Source organism: Hyperolius riggenbachi, chromosome 1 (assembly GCF_040937935.1).
Source record: "Hyperolius riggenbachi isolate aHypRig1 chromosome 1, aHypRig1.pri, whole genome shotgun sequence".
NCBI lineage: Eukaryota > Metazoa > Chordata > Amphibia > Anura > Hyperoliidae > Hyperolius > Hyperolius riggenbachi.
The window spans coordinates 456,834,748-456,853,956 of record NC_090646.1 but is presented as its reverse complement, the minus strand read 5'-3'; the positions used below and the strand labels follow the sequence as shown (position 1 = coordinate 456,853,956).

Below are 19,209 nucleotides of genomic sequence, written 5' to 3'. Positions count from 1 at the left end.
CTTAAGTGTCCCTCTTTCTCATCTCAGAAGGTTGGAAGGTATGACATAGGGTATCATTCATAAAGAGGCTGTCGGTAGTGCGGGAAAACACCGTTCTTCTCCGCAACCGGTACTTTAGACTTCTGGGTGGGCATTCATAAAGAAGTGTGTAGGTGCGGTGGCAGTGCGGAGATTCCCCGAACTAGGCTGGCGGTAGGCAGGCGGAGACACGGAAGCTGCCGAGTTGATACATTTCTCCGTGTTCCGCTCTGCTGCAGCTGCCTGGGAGGTCTGTGTGTCTCCATTCACTTGCATTGGTATCGCCACATCAGAGGGAGCGGGACTTTCCGACCTGACACCGCTGGCAGTATTCTTTATGAATTAACATTTTGCTACATTTGTTCCGTTAATCACCGCACAAGGCGGTGATTTATCACTCTGCTCGGTATGTCTTTTTTTCATGCGGAAAGAGCCTTTATGAATGCTGACTTTGCCGAGTGGTCGGTAAAGTCAGCTGTTTTTAGCATTTCCGCATGCGGAAATGCTTTATGAATGATACCTAAAGTCATGTGACTTTACACTATGTGCTGCACTGTTGTATGTGCAGTGTGTCAGTTTTGACACACTGCACATAGGGTATCATTCATAAAGCATTTCCGCATGCGGAAATGCTAAAAACAGCTGACTTTACCGACCACTCGGCAAAGTCAGCATTCATAAAGGCTCTTTCCGCATGAAAAAAAGACATACCGAGCAGAGTGATAAATCACCGCCTTGTGCGGTGATTAACGGAACAAATGTAGCAAAATGTTAATTCATAAAGAATACCGCCAGCGGTGTCAGGTCGGAAAGTCCCGCTCCCTCTGATGTGGCGATACCAATGCATGTGAATGGAGACACACAGACCTCCCAGGCAGCTGCAGCAGAGCGGAACACGGAGAAATGTATCAACTCGGCAGCCTCCTGTGTCTCCGCCTGCCTACCGCCAGCCTAGTTCGGGGAATCTCCGCACTGCCACCGCACCTACACACTTCTTTATGAATGCCCACCCAGAAATCTAAAGTACCGGTTGCGGAGAAGAACGGTGTTTTCCCGCACTACCGACAGCCTCTTTATGAATGATACCCATAGTGTATGATCCACATGGCAACATAACATTCACATTACTGCTGTACGTTCCCATGCATTGCAATGTAATGCATCTGAGAACATTTTATCGCATGACACACATTTCCCGATGGGATGGGAATGTATGCACAAAATTGCGTTCCTGCATGCATTCTTTGGTGTGAATGTTTGAATGAGCTCTTAGGCTAGTTTCAAACTAGGGTGTTGCTTTGCATGCCCTGAAATAATAGGATCCTAATAGAGGGGAAAAGTCACATCACACGGTCGTTACAAGTGCAGTGTGATATACTGTATACAGTACATAAAAATGTATGCTTCACTGCAACTGTAAATGTACTTGTCTGATGAGACACATGCTGTTATTCCAGCACATTCCACTGCTAACATGCCGATGGGGAAGGTACCAATACAATATAATTGCATCGCAATTTGCCATGTGATTATAATGTCCTATGCACTGCAACATGTCAGTGTGAATGTAACCTCAAGCTGGCTATACATTTTACAGATTAGCACTATTACTATTAAAGATAAACTGTGTTTATTATTTATATATCACTAACAACTTGTCTAACTCTTTATATTATATGTAGTAATGTCACTAAAGATACCATACATTAGATTGCCACCTGATGTGGAAAAACAATAGATTCCTAGGAATGTATTCCTAGCGCACACAGCACAATTATTTTTTTCAATAGATTGCAGCAGGGAATCTATTGAAAATCAGTCAAACCAAAGCATTACAATTGTTTTATGCAATGCCACTCTGTGGCCATCAATCAATGACTGATCCTTCCCCACCCCCCATCGACCTAGATTTTCTATCCTGTCGGATGGACATTTTCAATCAATTTCTGTTCATATCTGTTGGATTGATTTCCAACAGATTTGATCAGAGCGATTGGATCTGCTTGGAATCGAAATGGAAAATCGGTGTGTGTATGGGCATCTTAACTGTCCCTCAGAGGTGTTCACAATGTAATCCCTACCATTTCCTGAGATCAATCTTCTAGCATCACTTATGGCACCTTTTGTGACCGTTCTGTTGACATGGATAAAAGATTGATTAGTATTTGTTTACATTCTTCATGTAACATATTTTTGTTTGCTGTTTTCAGACACTATCGCTGGCCCCAGGCATGGAATCTGATGCTTGGCAGGTAGTAGGTAAGAAGAAGGGGAGCAAAAAATCTAGGACAGTTAAAAATAATTCAGTTCCTACAAATCATGGATCCCTGCAGTCTTACCATTCGGATTTGGATATAAACTCTAGTGATTCCATTAAAAAAATAAAATGCACAATGTGAGTAACCTATGTGACATAGTAGATTTCTGAAATTGGGCCTGTTTACACTGCATGGATCAAAAACCATCAAATGGATCAGTTTTTTTATTTGGGCATCAGTTTTTCATCCATGACTTTCCTACCATTAGGGAGCAGTCGATGTGACGCATTCACCAATCCAAATTTATCGCAGCCTCCCCATACTTGTGCTCTGTTCGAACGGATTGCATTGATTATTATAGGATCTGCTTGGATCCGTTCCGTTTAGTTCTGCCAAACGGACCGTGTTTAATGCCAGGGTGAACCGTCCCTTAAATTTTAGTGAGGTGAGGTCTAATTTTTCTCATCCACACCCCACAATCGTCCAAAAGAGAGCATACATGGTAAATGTTATGTTCACCTCTTTCCATTCTTGCAGAGCTAAGCACAGTGCTTTCATCCCGATGTTCTATGCCAGCCTTTTGAACTGTCTCCATCGAGCTTCAGACTGATGATTAGGGATGATCACAGATATGCAATTTTTTCCGAGTTACTGCAAATTTGTATGCAAATATATGCAGCTTGAAAACAGACCAATCACATTTCGAACTGCATACACTTGCATAAAAATTTGCATAATTTCGCATACATTCTCATTGATCATCCCCACTGATGATATTATGGGACTGTCCGGCTGGGACTAAGTGGAGGTGTAGCAGGAGGCTGATGTGGAGGACTCCGGTGTAGATCTCTCCAATCAACACTGCAGGCTCAGGGAGAAGTAATAGCAAGACAACACACTTTCCCTGCTCTGTAGCCACTGCAAGGGGCAGTGAGGGGGGACCACCAATTATGGGGACCACTCTACAGGAATCATTATAGTGGGGGGAGGTTGTATTGATGAGCACTATTTTAGGGAACGCTATAACAGGATGTTAAACGAGATAAATAATGTCCGTTATTACAATGGAAATACTGTTTAGCCACCTGTCGTAACCACGCTCACTTTTAAGACTGCCCCTACAAAATAAAATACCCCCCAAAAAACCCTGATTAACCTATTCTCTATTATGATTACCATTAATTACAAGGAGAAAAAAAAAACACAAATAAGAAAAGTTTAGAATTTCTCTTACTAGATACACAAGAAGAGTTTAAAAGCTTACTCCTCCCTTGAAATATTCCTCTCATGCCTTTTCAGGGATTGCCTTTACCCTTGGCAACCTAGAGTTTGTGAGTACCACTTTCCCTATATATACCGTATTGTACTCACAATGGATAATACAACAAGTTAAGCTCCCCACCCATTTGTCTTATAGAATAGAACTTACCCAAAACAGGCTAATATTCCTGGTATGCTTAATTCTCTGCAGGAAGGGTGATCTGATGGAGTGTACGCAGTGCTCTTTTGGCTATTAATGATACGATTCTTTTGGACAATCGATTGTCCGATTCAATCACAATCATTTCCGAGTGAAATGGATAAACGATCGTCCGAAGAATTGTATCATTAACCCCCTTGGTGTTATGACTCTTTCCAGTTTTTAGGGTCTAAAACAGTGCAATTTTTTTGCACCCTTTCAGACCTGATAAAAATCATGCTGCCAGGGAGATCTGCAGCAGTTCCTCAATCACTCACCTGCCTGGCTCCAGCGCAGCAGTTATGCTTCCATCCTCTGGGTGGCGTTGCAACTGTAAAGTGAAATTGCCGGCTGTCGTCATGATGACAGCCGGCGATCTCACCAGAAGGAAGCAGAGCCCGGAGGAGAGGAAGAAGAATGGTGGCCGACGTTGTGATCATGTAGAAAGGCCCGCTGCGCGCTATACTCTGCACACAGTCTCTGGTGGCTACCCCGAGCAGAGGTCGGGATTACCACTCTTTACTGCAGTTTTCCGCCCCAACCCTAGCTCGGGATTACCGCGAAGGAGGTTAATGGCCCCATTTTAAGATCTGCCTGCTGACATTCAAGGCTCTACACCACATGGGACCCAAATACATAGCGGATCTATTGGAACTTTATGCCCCTCCACGCACCCTCCGCTCTGCCAACAAGATGAAGCTGGTTATTCCCAGGATACACTTAACATTTGGTGCTCGGGCCTTTTCCTATGCAGCCCTTACTCTATGGAACTCACTTCCACAATCAGTACGAGAGGCTCCTTCTCTGGACAGCTTTAAAAAAAAAGCTAAAAACTCACCTCTTTTCCCTAGCCTTTGAGACTGCATAATGCAGGGTCACAGCGCTTTGAGTCCCCAGGGAGAAAAGCGCCATATAAATATTATTGTTATTGTTATTGTTATTATGCTGGGTACACACAATGCAGTTTCCCATCAGATTAATGGGTAAGCTGACAGAGAGTTGGATTGTGTATACTGTACATGTCCAAACTGCTCCAGATCGATAACGGGATCAATTTTCCAATGGTAACTTCCCAAAATCGATCCTGTTTTTGGACGGGCATCAGACGTGAATAATTTTTAATCCTGCCGATTGGACAGTAAGTTGCATTGTGTGTAGCCCTAGGAAATGAGACTGGTTTTGTCTTCCCTGACTTGCCCAAGAAGGTAAGAAAGTAGCTAAGGCAGAGAATTACACCACATGGGAAATTACTGTATGTTGCGAAATGTGCACAGTTTACCATGTCCTGGAAAATAGAAGCCGATGAAAAAATTCTGGAAACTGTTCATAGTCTTTAACCCATTCGCGTTCCGTCGTTTTCACGTGAGAAATGTTCACCTCCCATTCATTAGCCTATAACTTTATCACTACTTATCACAATGAACTGATCTATATCTTGTTTTTCCGCCACCAATTAGGCTTTCTTTGGGGGGTACATTTTGCTAAGAGCCACTTTACTGTAAATGCATTTTAACAGGAAGAATATGAAAAAAAAATGGAAAAATTAATTATTTCTCAGTTTTCAGCCATTATAGTTTTAAAATAATACATGCCTCCATAATTAAAACTCACGTATTGTATTTGCCCATATGTCCCGGTTATTACACCGTTAAAATTATGTCCCTATCACAATGTATGGCGACAATATTTTATTTAGAAATAAAGGTGCATTTTTTCCATTTTGCATCTATCACTATTTACAAGTTTAAAATAAAAAAAAAATATAGAAATATTTCATCTTTACATTGATATTTAAAAAGTTTAGACCCTTAGGTAAATATTTACATTTTTTTTTATTGTAATGGTTTTTTTTTTTATAGTAAACATTTTATTTGGGTAGTTTTGGGAGGGTGGGAGGTAAACAATAGATTTATAATGTAAATGTGTGTTAATTTTTTTTTTTTTTTTTTACTTTCAGTTGTAGTATTACTTTTTGGCCACAAGATGGCGGCCATGAGTTTGTTTACATGACGTCACTCTAAGCGCAACACACGCTTAGAGTGACGCATCGGGGAGGGAACAGCCAGAAAAAGCACAGCTTCTGAGAGAAGCTGTCGCTTTTTCAGCGGGGGAGAGGAATCAGTGATCGGGCACCATAGCCCGATACATTGATTCCGTGGCTACCGAATCCGCGGCCGGGAGTGCGCGTGCACGCGCGCGATCGGCCGCGGTAGCGCGCATGGTTCCTGGACGTAGTTTCTACCTCCAGGAACCAAAATAGGTTAAAGGACATCCGAGGTAGAAATGAACTGATGAGAAAAACAATTGTATATATCTTCCTTCTGTGAGGGTTATGCTATAGTCTGACCCAGTCCGATCTGGTCCCGACCTGGGCAGAAACGGTCACTTGCATACCTGATGTTTAACTCTTTCAGGCAGAGAAAGAAAAAAAAGGAACACAGCCTGGTTATTTGTGTGCTTGGCACTGTACATACACATGCCTGTCTCATCATGTCACCTTGGTTGTCAGGTAGACTTCAATAGAAATTGAAAATAACGTTTCAGAAAGAACAAAGCCTGCCTGACTATCCAGGTCTTCCTGCATTTATCTAGGCTGAGCTATTTGAGCACCCCCTTGTTGCCGTTAATATATTGTTTTAATATGACTCTTTACTAAGAGATGTAAAATTGCAGACATATATTTACTATCCTGCCGGTTGTAGTCTGGTATGAAACGGCTATACCAAATTCAAGTTGGATTCCATGGTCCAGGATGTATAGGCGTGTATCTATATTACACAGCAGAGGTCCCACATGCACAGTAAACAGGTAATTAGCAAGACTTCATCCATTGTCCTGGAATGAGAAGTCATGTTTCTGGAATTTGATGATATGCAGAAAGAACAAAGCTTTCTTCAGTAAAAAGGCAATGTTGTACTAGCACAGAGAGATACATTTACAAAAGGCAAAATGGAGTGATCTTAGAAAAAAATGACCACTTCCTGACCACACATGACCACTTCCTGTTACCTAGCTCTTGTGGATTATAGAAAATTCAGTTCAAAATTAAGTGGGTGAATTTTCTGTTGTGTTTTGTTATGGATGCACTATAAAAATGTTTTGTTTTGTTCTACCTAACAGGGAATATATGAGAATATCTGACTTTTGGGATTCCTGTCAGAGTAAGTAAATTGTGCTGTACAGGTCAAAAATGCTTTTTAAATGGAATGTAGTCTGTTTAGAAATAACCAACACATTCAAGAAGGCTTGTTGGTCTTTTGATTCCAGCATTCTTCCTGTGGCTCTATTCTAAATGCCAGTCAGATAAGCTTTACTGGCAGAAACTGGTCACATCAAAGTATTGATTTTATGGTTAATCAGTAATTGTTCCCATGGTTCACAGTACCTTAATTGGGTCCTCTGGGACTTCCTCATGGTGTGGTCAATTTGACCTGAATTTTTTGTTGCAGCACAGCAAGAGAACAGCTGCTGTTTTAATGCAGTTGTAAGATACCTCATTAGTGGATAATTTATTGAGGCTGAGTTTGTATACCCTCTTGGAAACCATAAACAGAACGGATGTCTGTGCTTTTATTTCTTCCTGGGCTAAATGGTTCAGGTGTATGCACTGTGCGTAAGAGGTCCTTACTACATCTGAACTCAGGTGATTATTAATATTCTTTTACTTATATGGTGACATCTTCCATGGCGCTGTACAGAGAACAGCATTGACATGCATATTTTCGCAGTACAATTGGAACCTTGAGCAACACAAGTACAAAACTGCATACATAATTTAATGCAGGATGTGAAAGCATCCAGTATTTATTCTGTAGAGACCAATGGAATTTTATTTTTTCAATAGTCTATTCTATACTCTGCTCAATTGAAGCCAGTAGCTTTCTCTGCTCAAAGTAGAACATGCTATATATTTATCTATAGACTGGTGATTGCTCTGATTGCCTTTTCATAAATATGGTAAATGTTACTCATTGCTGTCAATTATCTGCAAATGTGGCAGTATCAGAAAATAATGATATCAGAAAAGTGATAATTTATGTCTGCTAGCTATTTCCATTCTCCTCCGAGTAAGGCTGTGTTCCCACTTCAGCGGAGAACTGACATTTTTTGTTAGTTCTCCGCACATTGTTAAACTTACAGTGAACAGGTCCGGACCACTGTGGACCATCAGAATGGACACTACACTTTCCACTCACGCTGGCTGCACATGGTGAGGCTACAGATGTGAACCGAGCCTCAACTGTGATATTTGACTGTAGCAGTAATCCAACAAGTATACAATGAAGTCTAGATTCCTATAGCATGTTCAATATTTATTCAGTGCTGCAAACATTCCATTGTTACAAGGCATCTCAGGTTCTCTTTATCAAGGAGAAAACAAACAGGAATGTATACATAGATGCATAATGCTCAGTGGCAGCAGCAGTAGTATGGGTTCAAAATATGACTTTGAAACGCAGCAGTCTCTGGCCCCTTAAGGACCAGAGACTTTCTGGTAAAGAAGCGGCTTGTCGACGTCATGCCACACGGACCCATGTCTCACCGATCCCACCACTCTCCCGTCACTGCAGCCCACTTGCTCTGCTGTTGGTATGATAGCAGAGCTCAGTGAGACATTCGGAAGCCAATTTCATGGGCACCTAACCCTGTCATCACTGTGAGCCAATCACAGTGATCATAGGGTCAGAATCCAATGAAATCGGTTCTGACAGGCTCACGGAGCTCTGCTATCATACCAACAGCAGAGCGAGTGGACTTCAGTGACAGGAAAGCAGAACAATCGGCAGTAGTGGCGGGGACGTGCTGCTCGGTGATTGAAATCTACGCCCTGGCAGGGATAACAGGTTCCAAACAAGACGTAAATTTCAATTACTGTGGTCCGGAAGCGGTTAAAGAGTACCCACCTCCTGTTAGTAAACAGTGAGACTGCATCTGAGCTGTCTTAAGGTAGCCATACACTTTTCGATTTCCCTGTTCGATTTCTGGCAGATTCGATCACTCTGATCAAATCTGCCAGAAACTCTACTACCCCTACCATGTCCGATTTGATCACATTTTGACTGATTCGTACCTAAAATTGATTGATTCTGTTGATTGGACAGGACTAAAGATCTGCATTGATTGGGGGTGGGGCCGGAGGGTTGGTAAATTGATGACTCAAAGGCTTGCATTGAATAGGGTAACGCTGCGGTTCAATCAATTTTCAATAGATTCTCTGCTGGAATCTATTGAAAATCCATGTCCTGTGTGTGCTAGACATCGATTTGCAAACTGGCAATCTCTTAAGCGTATGGCCAGCTTTACTGTCCCTCCTAACTATTTCCCTCAACCAACATAACTTTAAGGGGTCTCAATGGCTCCATTTATCTGTTTGCACATATTTTAGGGAGGGATCACACTTGAATTTGTAGCAAGCATTTTGCTGCACAATAGTGCGTTTTGTAAAATGTTTTAACTTCAGTTTTTTTTTCGCTTTTTGCGGGTTTTTTTTCTTCCCTACATTAGCCATTGATTTCTACATAAAACAGCATGCTTTGTGCGGGAAAGTAGGGCAGGTTGCATTTTTTTTGATGCAATGCGGAATCACATATGCCTTCGGAAAACGCTCTGGCACCATAGACTGTCATTATATGTGATTCCACATGTGTTCTTTGACTGCGGCAAAATCCTGCAAATTTGCTCTAGTGTGACCCCTGCCTCAGTGAATAATGTAGCACTCGTTGAGGCTAAGTGCCTAGAGCCTTGAAGCAAGGGGAGTAGGAGTGGTGTTGTGGGAGGAGAGTGTGACCCCTGGCTCAGTGACTAATATAGCATTCCCTGAGGCTAAGTACCAACAGCTTTGGAGCAGGAGGAGTGGGAGTGGTGTTGTGGGAGGAGAATGTGACCCCTGCCTCAGTGACTAATGTAGCATTCCCTGAGGCTAAGTACCCACAGCTTTGGAGCTGGAGGAGTGGTAGTAGGGTTGTGGAAGGAGAGGGTGACCCCTGCCTCAGTGAATAATGTAGCATTCCCTGAGGCTAAGTACCAACAGCCTTGGAGCTGGAGAAGTGGGAGTGGTGTTGGGGAAGGAGAGTGTGACCCCTGCCTCAGTGAATAATGTAGCAATTCCTGAGGCTAAGTACCTACAGCCCTGGAGCAGGAGGAGTGGGAGTGGTGTTGTGGAAGGAGAGGGTGACCCCTGCCTCAGTGAATAATGTAGCAATCCCTGAGGCTAAGTACCTACAGCCCTGGAGCAGGAGGAGTTGGAGTGGTGTTGTGGGAGGAGAGGGGGTAGGTAAGAGGCGGGGTCTTGTGTAGTAAGAGTACGGGCCACCATAGCACTTATGCATGGCTGTTTTGTGTGACATCGAAACTCACATGCTGAAGATTCCAGAGGGAGGAGGAAAATAACTTTTATGAGGTTATAAACATCCTGATAATTTCCCAACAAAAACAAGAGACCGGGATGATTATAGGTACAATTTAAGTAAAAATATAAATATAAATGTACCTGCCTGAGCCTTTTGTAGAGCACAGTAGAGAATTATGCAGATTTATTGCTACCGATTTACAAGCCATCTTTAGCCACAATGATCTGACAGGCTGTATTTCCCTTAGGTTATATTAACAAGTGTTGGAGTATCACACAAGCAACTTCAAAGGACGTCGGTGACAGTGAAGACTTAGCAAAATCCCTTTGCCCTGGGGAATGCGTATCTCCGCTGTGTTCTCTGCAGCATTATGACTGCGTGTGTTACGGTCTGGGTAATTTCACCTCATGTGTTATATCCCGACACCAGCTGGCCTTCTTTCTGCTATTCCTTCAGCAGTTTAAGGTATGAGTCATTTTTCACTGTGGCAAAACCATTACAAATACAGTGCATTCATCACTGACCAAATATAAGTTGTCTGCTCTGGCTGCCCATACATATAATTTATTGAGGTTTTGGTAGTAAAGGTGCTCAGACATGATGCTTTAATGTGCACCTGGTTGCCTGCAAGCACCTATGGCTAGCCTATCCACTGCCCAGGAGACCATAGACATTACAAAGTGTATCAGCAATCATTATTTAGCAAACAGGTCAGCTGAAATAACCAATATCTCTTGCCTCATACAATGCAAGTATCATGTTTGTGGGCTCCTCTACTTGCAGTTGACTGTCACTGTTAATGTGCATGTTTTGTGGTAACACACTTTATGCAGTGTGTTACGATACCGCATGTCATTATACCACAATGCACCTGCTGCACTGGGAACATCACATAGGTGGTGCATTGCATCGGGGCAAGCCGCATTACAAAGTAGCCATTATGCTGAACCGCAATACACCACTGTGAATGCAGCCTTGTTTTATTGTCTCAGCAATATGACTCAGTCTTTCAGTGTCTCAGAGGTAAAATATGTAAACTATTTACCTTTTTTTTATCAATCCATTGCACGCAGAGCTGTTCTCTTCCAGTAAAGAGTTTTATGGCTGCAATTCCTTATTGATTTTTTACGCTATAGTCTTACTGGATCTAGACAGAAAAGAAAGTGTCACTTACATACTAAATGTTAACGCTTTCAGGCAAAAAAAAAAAAAAAAGAAACATAGCTTAGTTATTTGTAGGCTTGGCTGTGTGCATACACAAGTTTATCTCATCATGTCACATTTCACCTCCGGTACAGAATTCTAGGGAAAATAAAAATGACCCAATCACTCTCCCAAACATCACAGCTCTCATAGTACAGTACTTAAAGAACACATCCGAGGAATATGAAAAAACAAGTTCTACTTACCCAGGGCTTCCTCCAGTCCCTGGCAGCCGATATGTCCCTTGCCTCAGCTCCAGTGTCCCAGGGTCCCCTCTGTTGCAAATGCCGACCTCACAAGGTTGGCATCTTCTGCAGTGGCCTGAGAATCCCCCATGAGGAGATGGGCTAGTCCAACACTTGTCGGTTCTGTCAGATTTCTAATACTTACTGTGACAGCAACATAGCAGAAAAGTAATTTAGGGCACATTTTTATCTGGAAGAACAGTACTTCTTATTTGTGTTTACATGTTTTTTAAATTTTAGGATTTTCCTGATAGTGGACCTTTAAGGTTGAGTGCAAAGGTTCAGGCTGCTGCTTTAAGGGGATAAGGTAATTTTTTAGCGCCAACATCTACTGCAGTGCTGCACAGAGTATATACTCTTGTCACTAATTGTCCCTCAGGGGCTCACAATCTAATCCCTACTATAGTCATATGTCCATCGTAGTCTAGGGCCAATTTTATGGGGAAGCCATATCTGTATGTTTTTGGGATGTGGGAGGAAACCAGAATGCCTGGAGGAAACCCACACAGACATTGGGACAACGTGCAGCAGCCACTTGATGCTTGGCAGAGTTATATTATATTGTAACTACTATAATTGTCTTCCTGTTCTTCAGGTTATGTAATACGGTAGCAATGTAGCTAGTTTGCTACTATATTAGTCTATAGAACTTCCACATTGTAGCCAGTTTGATTTTCTTGGTAGCGAGTCCATTGGATAAAATTAGCAGCAACTTAGCTAAAGAATTTTAAGAGATCTGTTGCTACTGCAATTTTGTGTAATGAGTAAAAAAAAATCTAAAATTATTCCTGAAACAAAAATAAAATGAAACTAACAATATTAACATATACAATTTTATGTATTTGAAAGATTTGATTAGTTTTGCTTTTTTTCAGATTCCACATCAGCATTGTTATGTTTTTGACCCTATATTTTCCCCGCTAGAGCATTCTGTGCTTCAAGAACTAGGCCTGGAAGTTATCTCCAAAAATGAGGTAAGGCCATCCAATTTATATAACTATGAAACATAAATACAATCATAATTCAGTTGCATCTAGCCAAGGTCAGCAAGATGGTATATGTTTGCATATGCCTTGTTTTTTATTGACTCCGTGAGATATAATTTTTGATGTCTGGCTTAACTAAGACTATACCTTTTTTTTCTGTACACCTTTTGTTTCAATACAAACATATTGACTTCAAAAATAATTCAGTTGCATAGTGCACCAAGTATTGTCTGCAGTAACCCACAGCCAGAAATTGGACAGAATCTTATTTTAGGTCGATCAGGAATAAAGTATGATGAGCTATACATTAAAGCAGGCAATTACTTTTATGACTAATTTAAGTACATCTCAAGGCAACAAAATAAATCCTTCAATAGACAGTGTTGATGTAAAATACTCAAATGCTAATCTTGGCAATCACGGAACAAGGTAGGGATGAGGTACCTTGACACCTTAAAAAGAAAGCACAGAGGCAGCAGGAGCCCAAATAGCGCAATATGTCTCAGATGACAGGAGAAAAGTGAAGGAAATTAGTAGTAGTACTCACAAAGGTGGGTTGCAAAAGGGGCAACCAACCGCAGCAGGCCGGTGGAGATTCACAAGCCCATTCCCACTCAGGTGTTCCCAAAGGTTCTGGGTGTGGTCGCTCTCTATTAAAAAGGTGTGGAACTCACTGTGGTAAACCATAAAACCACAGAGGACAAGGTCCCTCCACAGGGTCAGCACTATAGAAGTACAGCATGCTAGGAAGTGCTGATTATTATTATTATTATTATTATTATTTCATGTATTTGAACTTCATTTGGTTAGATAGTGTTTGCATGTCTTCAATATATTAGTTTAACAACAAGTGGGGGTATTTTCAATGTGACAGATGGAGTTTTGCTTTAGATAAGTCTCTCAAGGAGACAAGGGAATACATGCATTTCAAGCAGAATCTGATATACCCTTTTCTTTTTTCTTTCTTTCTCTTTCTTTCTTTCTTTCTTTCTTTCTTTCTTTCTTTCTTTCTTTCTTTCTTTCTTTCTTTCTTTCTTTCTTTCTTTCTTTCTTTCTTCCATATTTAGGGGGTAGAGTAGCAAAGATGTAGGAATTTATTTAGCTGTAGGCAACATTGAGAGCAGAATTTGCGAGTTTATTAATCATACTGCTTTTGTAAATTGTTGTGTATGAGTATATATTGAGTGTTCTTCTTTTTCTAGGAAGGGAAACATGCTGTTCAGAAGCCCACAGTGTTTTACATGCCACACTGTGGGAAAGCACTTTACAACAATCTTCTGTGGAGGAACTGGTCTCCTGAAGCTCTGTCACAAATGATTATCATTGGCAACAGTTTCAGAGGAATAGAAGAACGGTAAGTTTTGTTAGATCTTTGCAAAGTGATAAGTGAAAGATGGGAGTTTCCTGACACACCGCTTTCACTAGCAGATCACTAGTCACTTACAGCAATTCAAGTGGAATTCCACTTTTATTAAATATTGTTATTAACATTTAGTGCCACACAAGTCATTTTGTCTTTTTTTTCCCATTTGAGTTTGTGGCTGTCTATAAATTCCATAAACTCGATGTAAGGACCAATTGCATTTCTTCGTCAATCTGGAATCTGGACTCTGGCTGGAATAAAAACTGTCCAAAAATGTCTTTGATCCCTAATGTGTAATGAGTTGTTTTTATTTATATTTAACTTCAAAAACTTTTAGTAATTGTTAGGACTCTCTTGCTCCACACTGTGGTACAGCTATGCACAACACTGAAAGCTAGCTGAAATAAAGTTTTCCATCAGCCCTTGCAGTGCATAGAGTTGACCTGAAGGGAATGCTCATTTTTCAACACGATGACACTTTCAATTTGGATGACAAGACTAGTAAGGCAACCATTCTGTGGTTTTATAAAAAAAAAATGGACATACGTGTCTCAATACATAAAACAGAGAAGAAAATGTTATTAGCTCAAAGAACTCAATGCTTCGTATTTTAGTCCTTAAAATGTACCTGAGACAAAAATGTTGAAAAATTGTATACATACCTGGGACTTCTACTAGCCCCTTTCATGTAGATTGCTCCCTTGCTGCCTTCCTCCGCCTCCTGGATGATCCAGTAGATGTCCTATTATCTTCGGCCAGTTAGCGCAGGTGCAGTCCCCCTACACGCACTCCCCCTTTTTGCTCCTTCAGGTTGGAGCATTCTGCGCCTGCACAGCTATACCGCGCAGTCACAGAACATTTCTGTTGACAGGAGTGCAGAAGGGAGCGCGGCTGTGCATGCACAGTGCACCCGCGCTAACAGGGCATCTACCAGATCATCATGGTGGACAGCAGCAAGGGAGCAATCTGCATGGAGGAAGCCCCAGTTATGTATAAAACTTTTCAATCCTTTCGTCTTTTACTTTACTTCACTTTAACCACTTGCGGACCACAGTCTTTCTTCCCCTTAAGGACCAGAGCCATTTTCTCCATTCAGACCACTGTAGCTTTCACGGTTTATTGCTCGGTCATACAACCTACCACCTAAATGAATTTTACCTCCTTTTCTTGTCACTAATGCAGCTTTCTTTTGGTGCTATTTGATTGCTGCTGCGATTTTTAGTTTTTATTATATTCATCAAAAAAGACATGAATTTTGTCAAAAAAATGATTTTTTTTTTACTTTCTGTGCTGACATTTTTCAAATAAAGTAAAATTTCTGTATACATTTTTGTGTAAATTTATTCTGCTACATGTCTTTGATAAAAAAAAAAAATCCATTCAGTGTATATTTATTGGTTTGGGTAAAAGTTATAGCGTTTACAAACTATGGTGCCAAAAATGAATTTTCCCATTTTGAAGCATCTCTGACTTTTTTGACCACCTGTCATGTTTCATGAGGTGCTAAAATTCCAGGATAGTATAAATAACTCCCAAATGACCCCATTTTGGAAAGAAGACATCCCAAAGTATTCACTGAGAGGCATGGTAAGTTTTTAGAAGATTTTATTTTTTGTCACAAGTTAGCGGAAAATGACACTTGGTGACAAAAAAAAAGTTTCCATTTCTTCTAACTTGCGACAAAAAAAAATGAAATCTGCCACGGACTCACTATGCTCATCTCTGAATACCTTGAAGTGTCTACTTTCCAAAATGGGGTCATTTGTGGGGTGTGTTTACTGTCCTGGCATTTTGGGGGGGTGCTAAATTGTAAGCACCCCTGTAAAGCCTAAAGGTGCTCATTGGACTTTGGGCCCCTTAGCGCAGTTATGCTGCAAAAAAGTGCCACACATGTGGTATTGCCATACTCAGAAGAAGTAGTATAATGTGTTTTGGGGTGTATTTTTACACATACCCATGCTGGGTGGGAGAAATATCTCTGTAAATGACAATTTTTTGATTTTTTTTTACACACAATTGTCCATTTACAGAGAGATTTCTCCCACCCAGCATGGGTATGTGTAAAAATACACCCCAAAATACATTATACTACTGAGTACAGCGATACCACATGTGTGACACTTTTTTGCAGCCTAGGTGCGCTAAGGGGCCCAACGTCCTATTCACGGGTCATTTTGAGGCATTTGTTTTCTAGACTACTCCTCACGGTTTAGGGCCCCTAAAATGCCAGGGCAGTATAGGAACCCCACAAGTGACCCCATTTTAGAAAGAAGACATCCCAAGGTATTCCGTTAGGTGTATGGTGAGTTCATAGAAGATTTTATTTTTTGTCACAAGTTAGTGAAAAATGACACTTTGTGAAAAAACAAAAATCAATTTCCGCTAACTTTTGACAAAAAACAAAATCTTCTATGAACTTGTCATACACCTAACAGAATACCTTTGGGTGTCTTTTTCTAAAAAGGGGTCACGTGTGGGGTTCCTATACTGCCCTGGCATTTTACGGGCCCAAAGCCGTGAGTAGTCTGGAAACCAAATTTCTCGAAATGACTGTTTAGGGGTATAAGCATCTGCAAATTTTGATGACAGGTGGTCTATGAGGAGGCGAATTTTGTGGAACCGGTCATAAGCAGGGTGGCCTCGTAGATGACAGGTTGTATTGGGCCTGATCTGATGGATAGGAGTGCTAGGGGGGTGACAGGAGGTGATTGATAGGTGTCTCATGGGGTGGTTAGAGGGGAAAATAGATGCAATCAATGCACTGGGGAGGTGATCGGAAGGGGGTCTGAGGGGGATCTGAGGGTTTGGCCGAGTGATCAGGAGCCCACACGGGGGAAATTAGGGCCTGATCTGATGGGTAGGTGTGCTAGGGGGTGACAGGCGGTGACAGGAGGTGATTGATGGATGTCTCAAGGTGTGATTAGTGGGGGGAATAGATGCAAGCAATGCACTGGCGAGGTGATCAGGGCTGGGGTCTGAGGGTGTGGGCGGGTGATTGGGTGCCCTAGGGGCAGATAGGGGTCTAATCTGATGTGTAGCAGTGACAGGGGGTGATTGATGGGTAATTAGTGATCAGTGGGTTATTACAGGGAAGAACAGATGTAAATAATGCACTGGCGAATTGATAAGGTGGGATCTGAGGGCAATCTGAGCGTATGGGCAAGTGATTGGGTGCTCGCAAGGGGCAGATTAGGGTCTGATCTGAGGGGTAACATTGACAGGTGGTGATAGGGGGTTATTGATGGGTAATTAGTGGGTGTTTAGAGGAGAGAAAATATGTAAACAATGCACTTGGGAGGTGATCTGACGGCGGGTTTGCGGGCGATCTGATGGTGTGGGTGGGTGATCAGATTGCCCGCAAGGGGCAGGTTAGGGGCTGATTGATGGGTGGCAGTGACAGGGGGTGATTGATGGGTGGCAGTGACAGAGGGTGATTGATGGGTGGCAGTGAGAGGGGGTGATTGTTGGGTGATTGATAGGTGATTGACAGGTGATCAGTGGGTTATTACAGGGAAGAACAGATGTAAATAATGCACTGGCGAATTGATAAGGGGGGGCAATCTGAGCGCGTGGGCGGTTGATTGGGTGCCCGCAAGGGGCAGATTAGGGTCTAATCTGATGGGTAACAGTGATGGGGGTGATTGATGGGTAATTAGTGGGTGTTTAGGGTAGAGAACAGATGTAACCAATGAACTTGGGAGGTGATCTGACGTCGGATCTGCGGGCGATCTGATGGTGTGGGTGGGTGATCAGATTGACCGCAAGGGGCAGGTTAGTGGCTGATTGATGGGTGGCAGTGACAGGGGGTGATTGATGGGTGATTGACAGGTGATCAGGGGGGATAGATGCATACAGTACACGGGGGGGGGGGGGGGTCTGGGGAGAATCTGAGTGGTGGGGGGGGGGGTGATCAGGAATCCCCAGGGTGCAGTTAGGGACCTAATAAAAAAAATAGCGTTAACAGATAGTGACAGGTGATTGATGGGTGATTAGGGGAGTGATTGGGTGTAAACAGTGGTCTGGGAGGTGGCCAGGGGGGGGGGGGTCTGAGGGGTGCTGTGGGCGATCAGGGGGCAGGGGGGGGGAGAGATCAGTGTGCTTGGGTGCAGACTAGGGTGGCTGCAGCCTGCCCTGGTGGTCCCTCGGACACTGGGACCATCAGGGCAGGAGGCAGCCTGTATAATACACTTTGTATACATTACAAAGTGTATTATACACTTTGTAGCGGCGATCGTGGGGTTAACAACCGGCCGGTGCTTCCGAACGGCCGGCGGGTTGTCGTCGCGGGTGGGCGGAGCCAGTTGCCGGGGGAAGCGCGCGTCATCAATGACGAAAGAACGCACCGCCTTTGGGCGTATTGCGGTCCTTTCGGCGTCCACTTTGCCGCCGCCCATCGGCTGTGGGCGGTCGGCAAGTGGTTAAGGAGACCACTAATGATCCAATTTTTTGTCCAGTCTTACTATTGCTCTGATATATGAGGGACTATCTAAAGCAGGCTTTCTCAACCAGGGTTCCCTGGAACCCCAGGGTTCCTTGAGGACTCTGCAGGGGTTCCTTGGCATTTTACCCCAATGTGGGGGAAGTATAATAGAGCACATTATAATAGGGGGTACTGTAAAAAGAAGCACTAAATTGGGGCTCAGAATAATAATGAGCACAGTATAATGAGTGGCAGTATAAAAGGAGGTAGTGAAATTAACAGCCTCACCTACTTTTAAAGACCATGCCTCCTAAAAAATAAATGCAGGGGTTCCTTGAGACCAAAAAAATTGTTTGCAGGGGTTCCTTGAGATCCAAAAGTGATTTGCAAGGTTCCTCCGTGGTAAAAAGGTTGAGAAAGGCTGATCTAAAGTATCTATTCAATATATTCACTCAATTTACTCTTCTACTACATAGATTTGTTAAAATAAGACAAAAAAGATTGCATCAGTAATGGCCACCATTGAAGGCAATCTGAAAGGAATACTATCGATTCACATATTTTTTTCAATTGACACAGGAATTGCTTGGGAAGTGCTTCTAAGTACTGGTGTATACATTTTAGTAGCAACCTCTTTGTTTACTGTTATCAAAATACTTTCAAACTTTACTGACGCCAAAACTGACGGCAGACTGAGCCATGAGGAGAGGGGAAATTCCCCTCACACTTGATCAGTTAACTCTGTGTAACTATGTGTGTGACAGAGAGAGAGAGCTCCCAACAGCTGCAGCTTCTGTGTCCTGTGTTTCTGAATGACGTGTCTGAAGAGAGCAGAGGAAATTTAACTAATTGTCACAACTTTTTATGCTGTTTTTGCTTTAAGAGTTTGATATGTTTGATATTTACT

The 19,209-nt window shown here is 42.4% G+C and overlaps 1 protein-coding gene across 3 annotated transcripts in view; it reads left to right on the top strand.

The window, feature by feature from the left end:
* Positions 1–19,209, top strand: part of SRRD (SRR1 domain containing) — a 34,010-nt gene that overhangs the window by 680 nt on the left and 14,121 nt on the right. The window contains exons 2-6 of one of the 3 annotated variants that reach the window (XM_068238859.1): positions 2,229–2,413; positions 6,856–6,896; positions 10,333–10,550; positions 12,409–12,507; positions 13,722–13,873. In XM_068238859.1, the coding sequence (XP_068094960.1) occupies positions 2,250–2,413; positions 6,856–6,896; positions 10,333–10,550; positions 12,409–12,507; positions 13,722–13,873 (674 nt within the window). In that variant the 5' untranslated portion in view covers positions 2,229–2,249. The remainder of the gene's footprint in view (positions 1–2,228; positions 2,414–6,855; positions 6,897–10,332; positions 10,551–12,408; positions 12,508–13,721; positions 13,874–19,209) is intronic. The other 2 variants (XM_068238868.1, XM_068238877.1) reach the window with 2 other exon arrangements.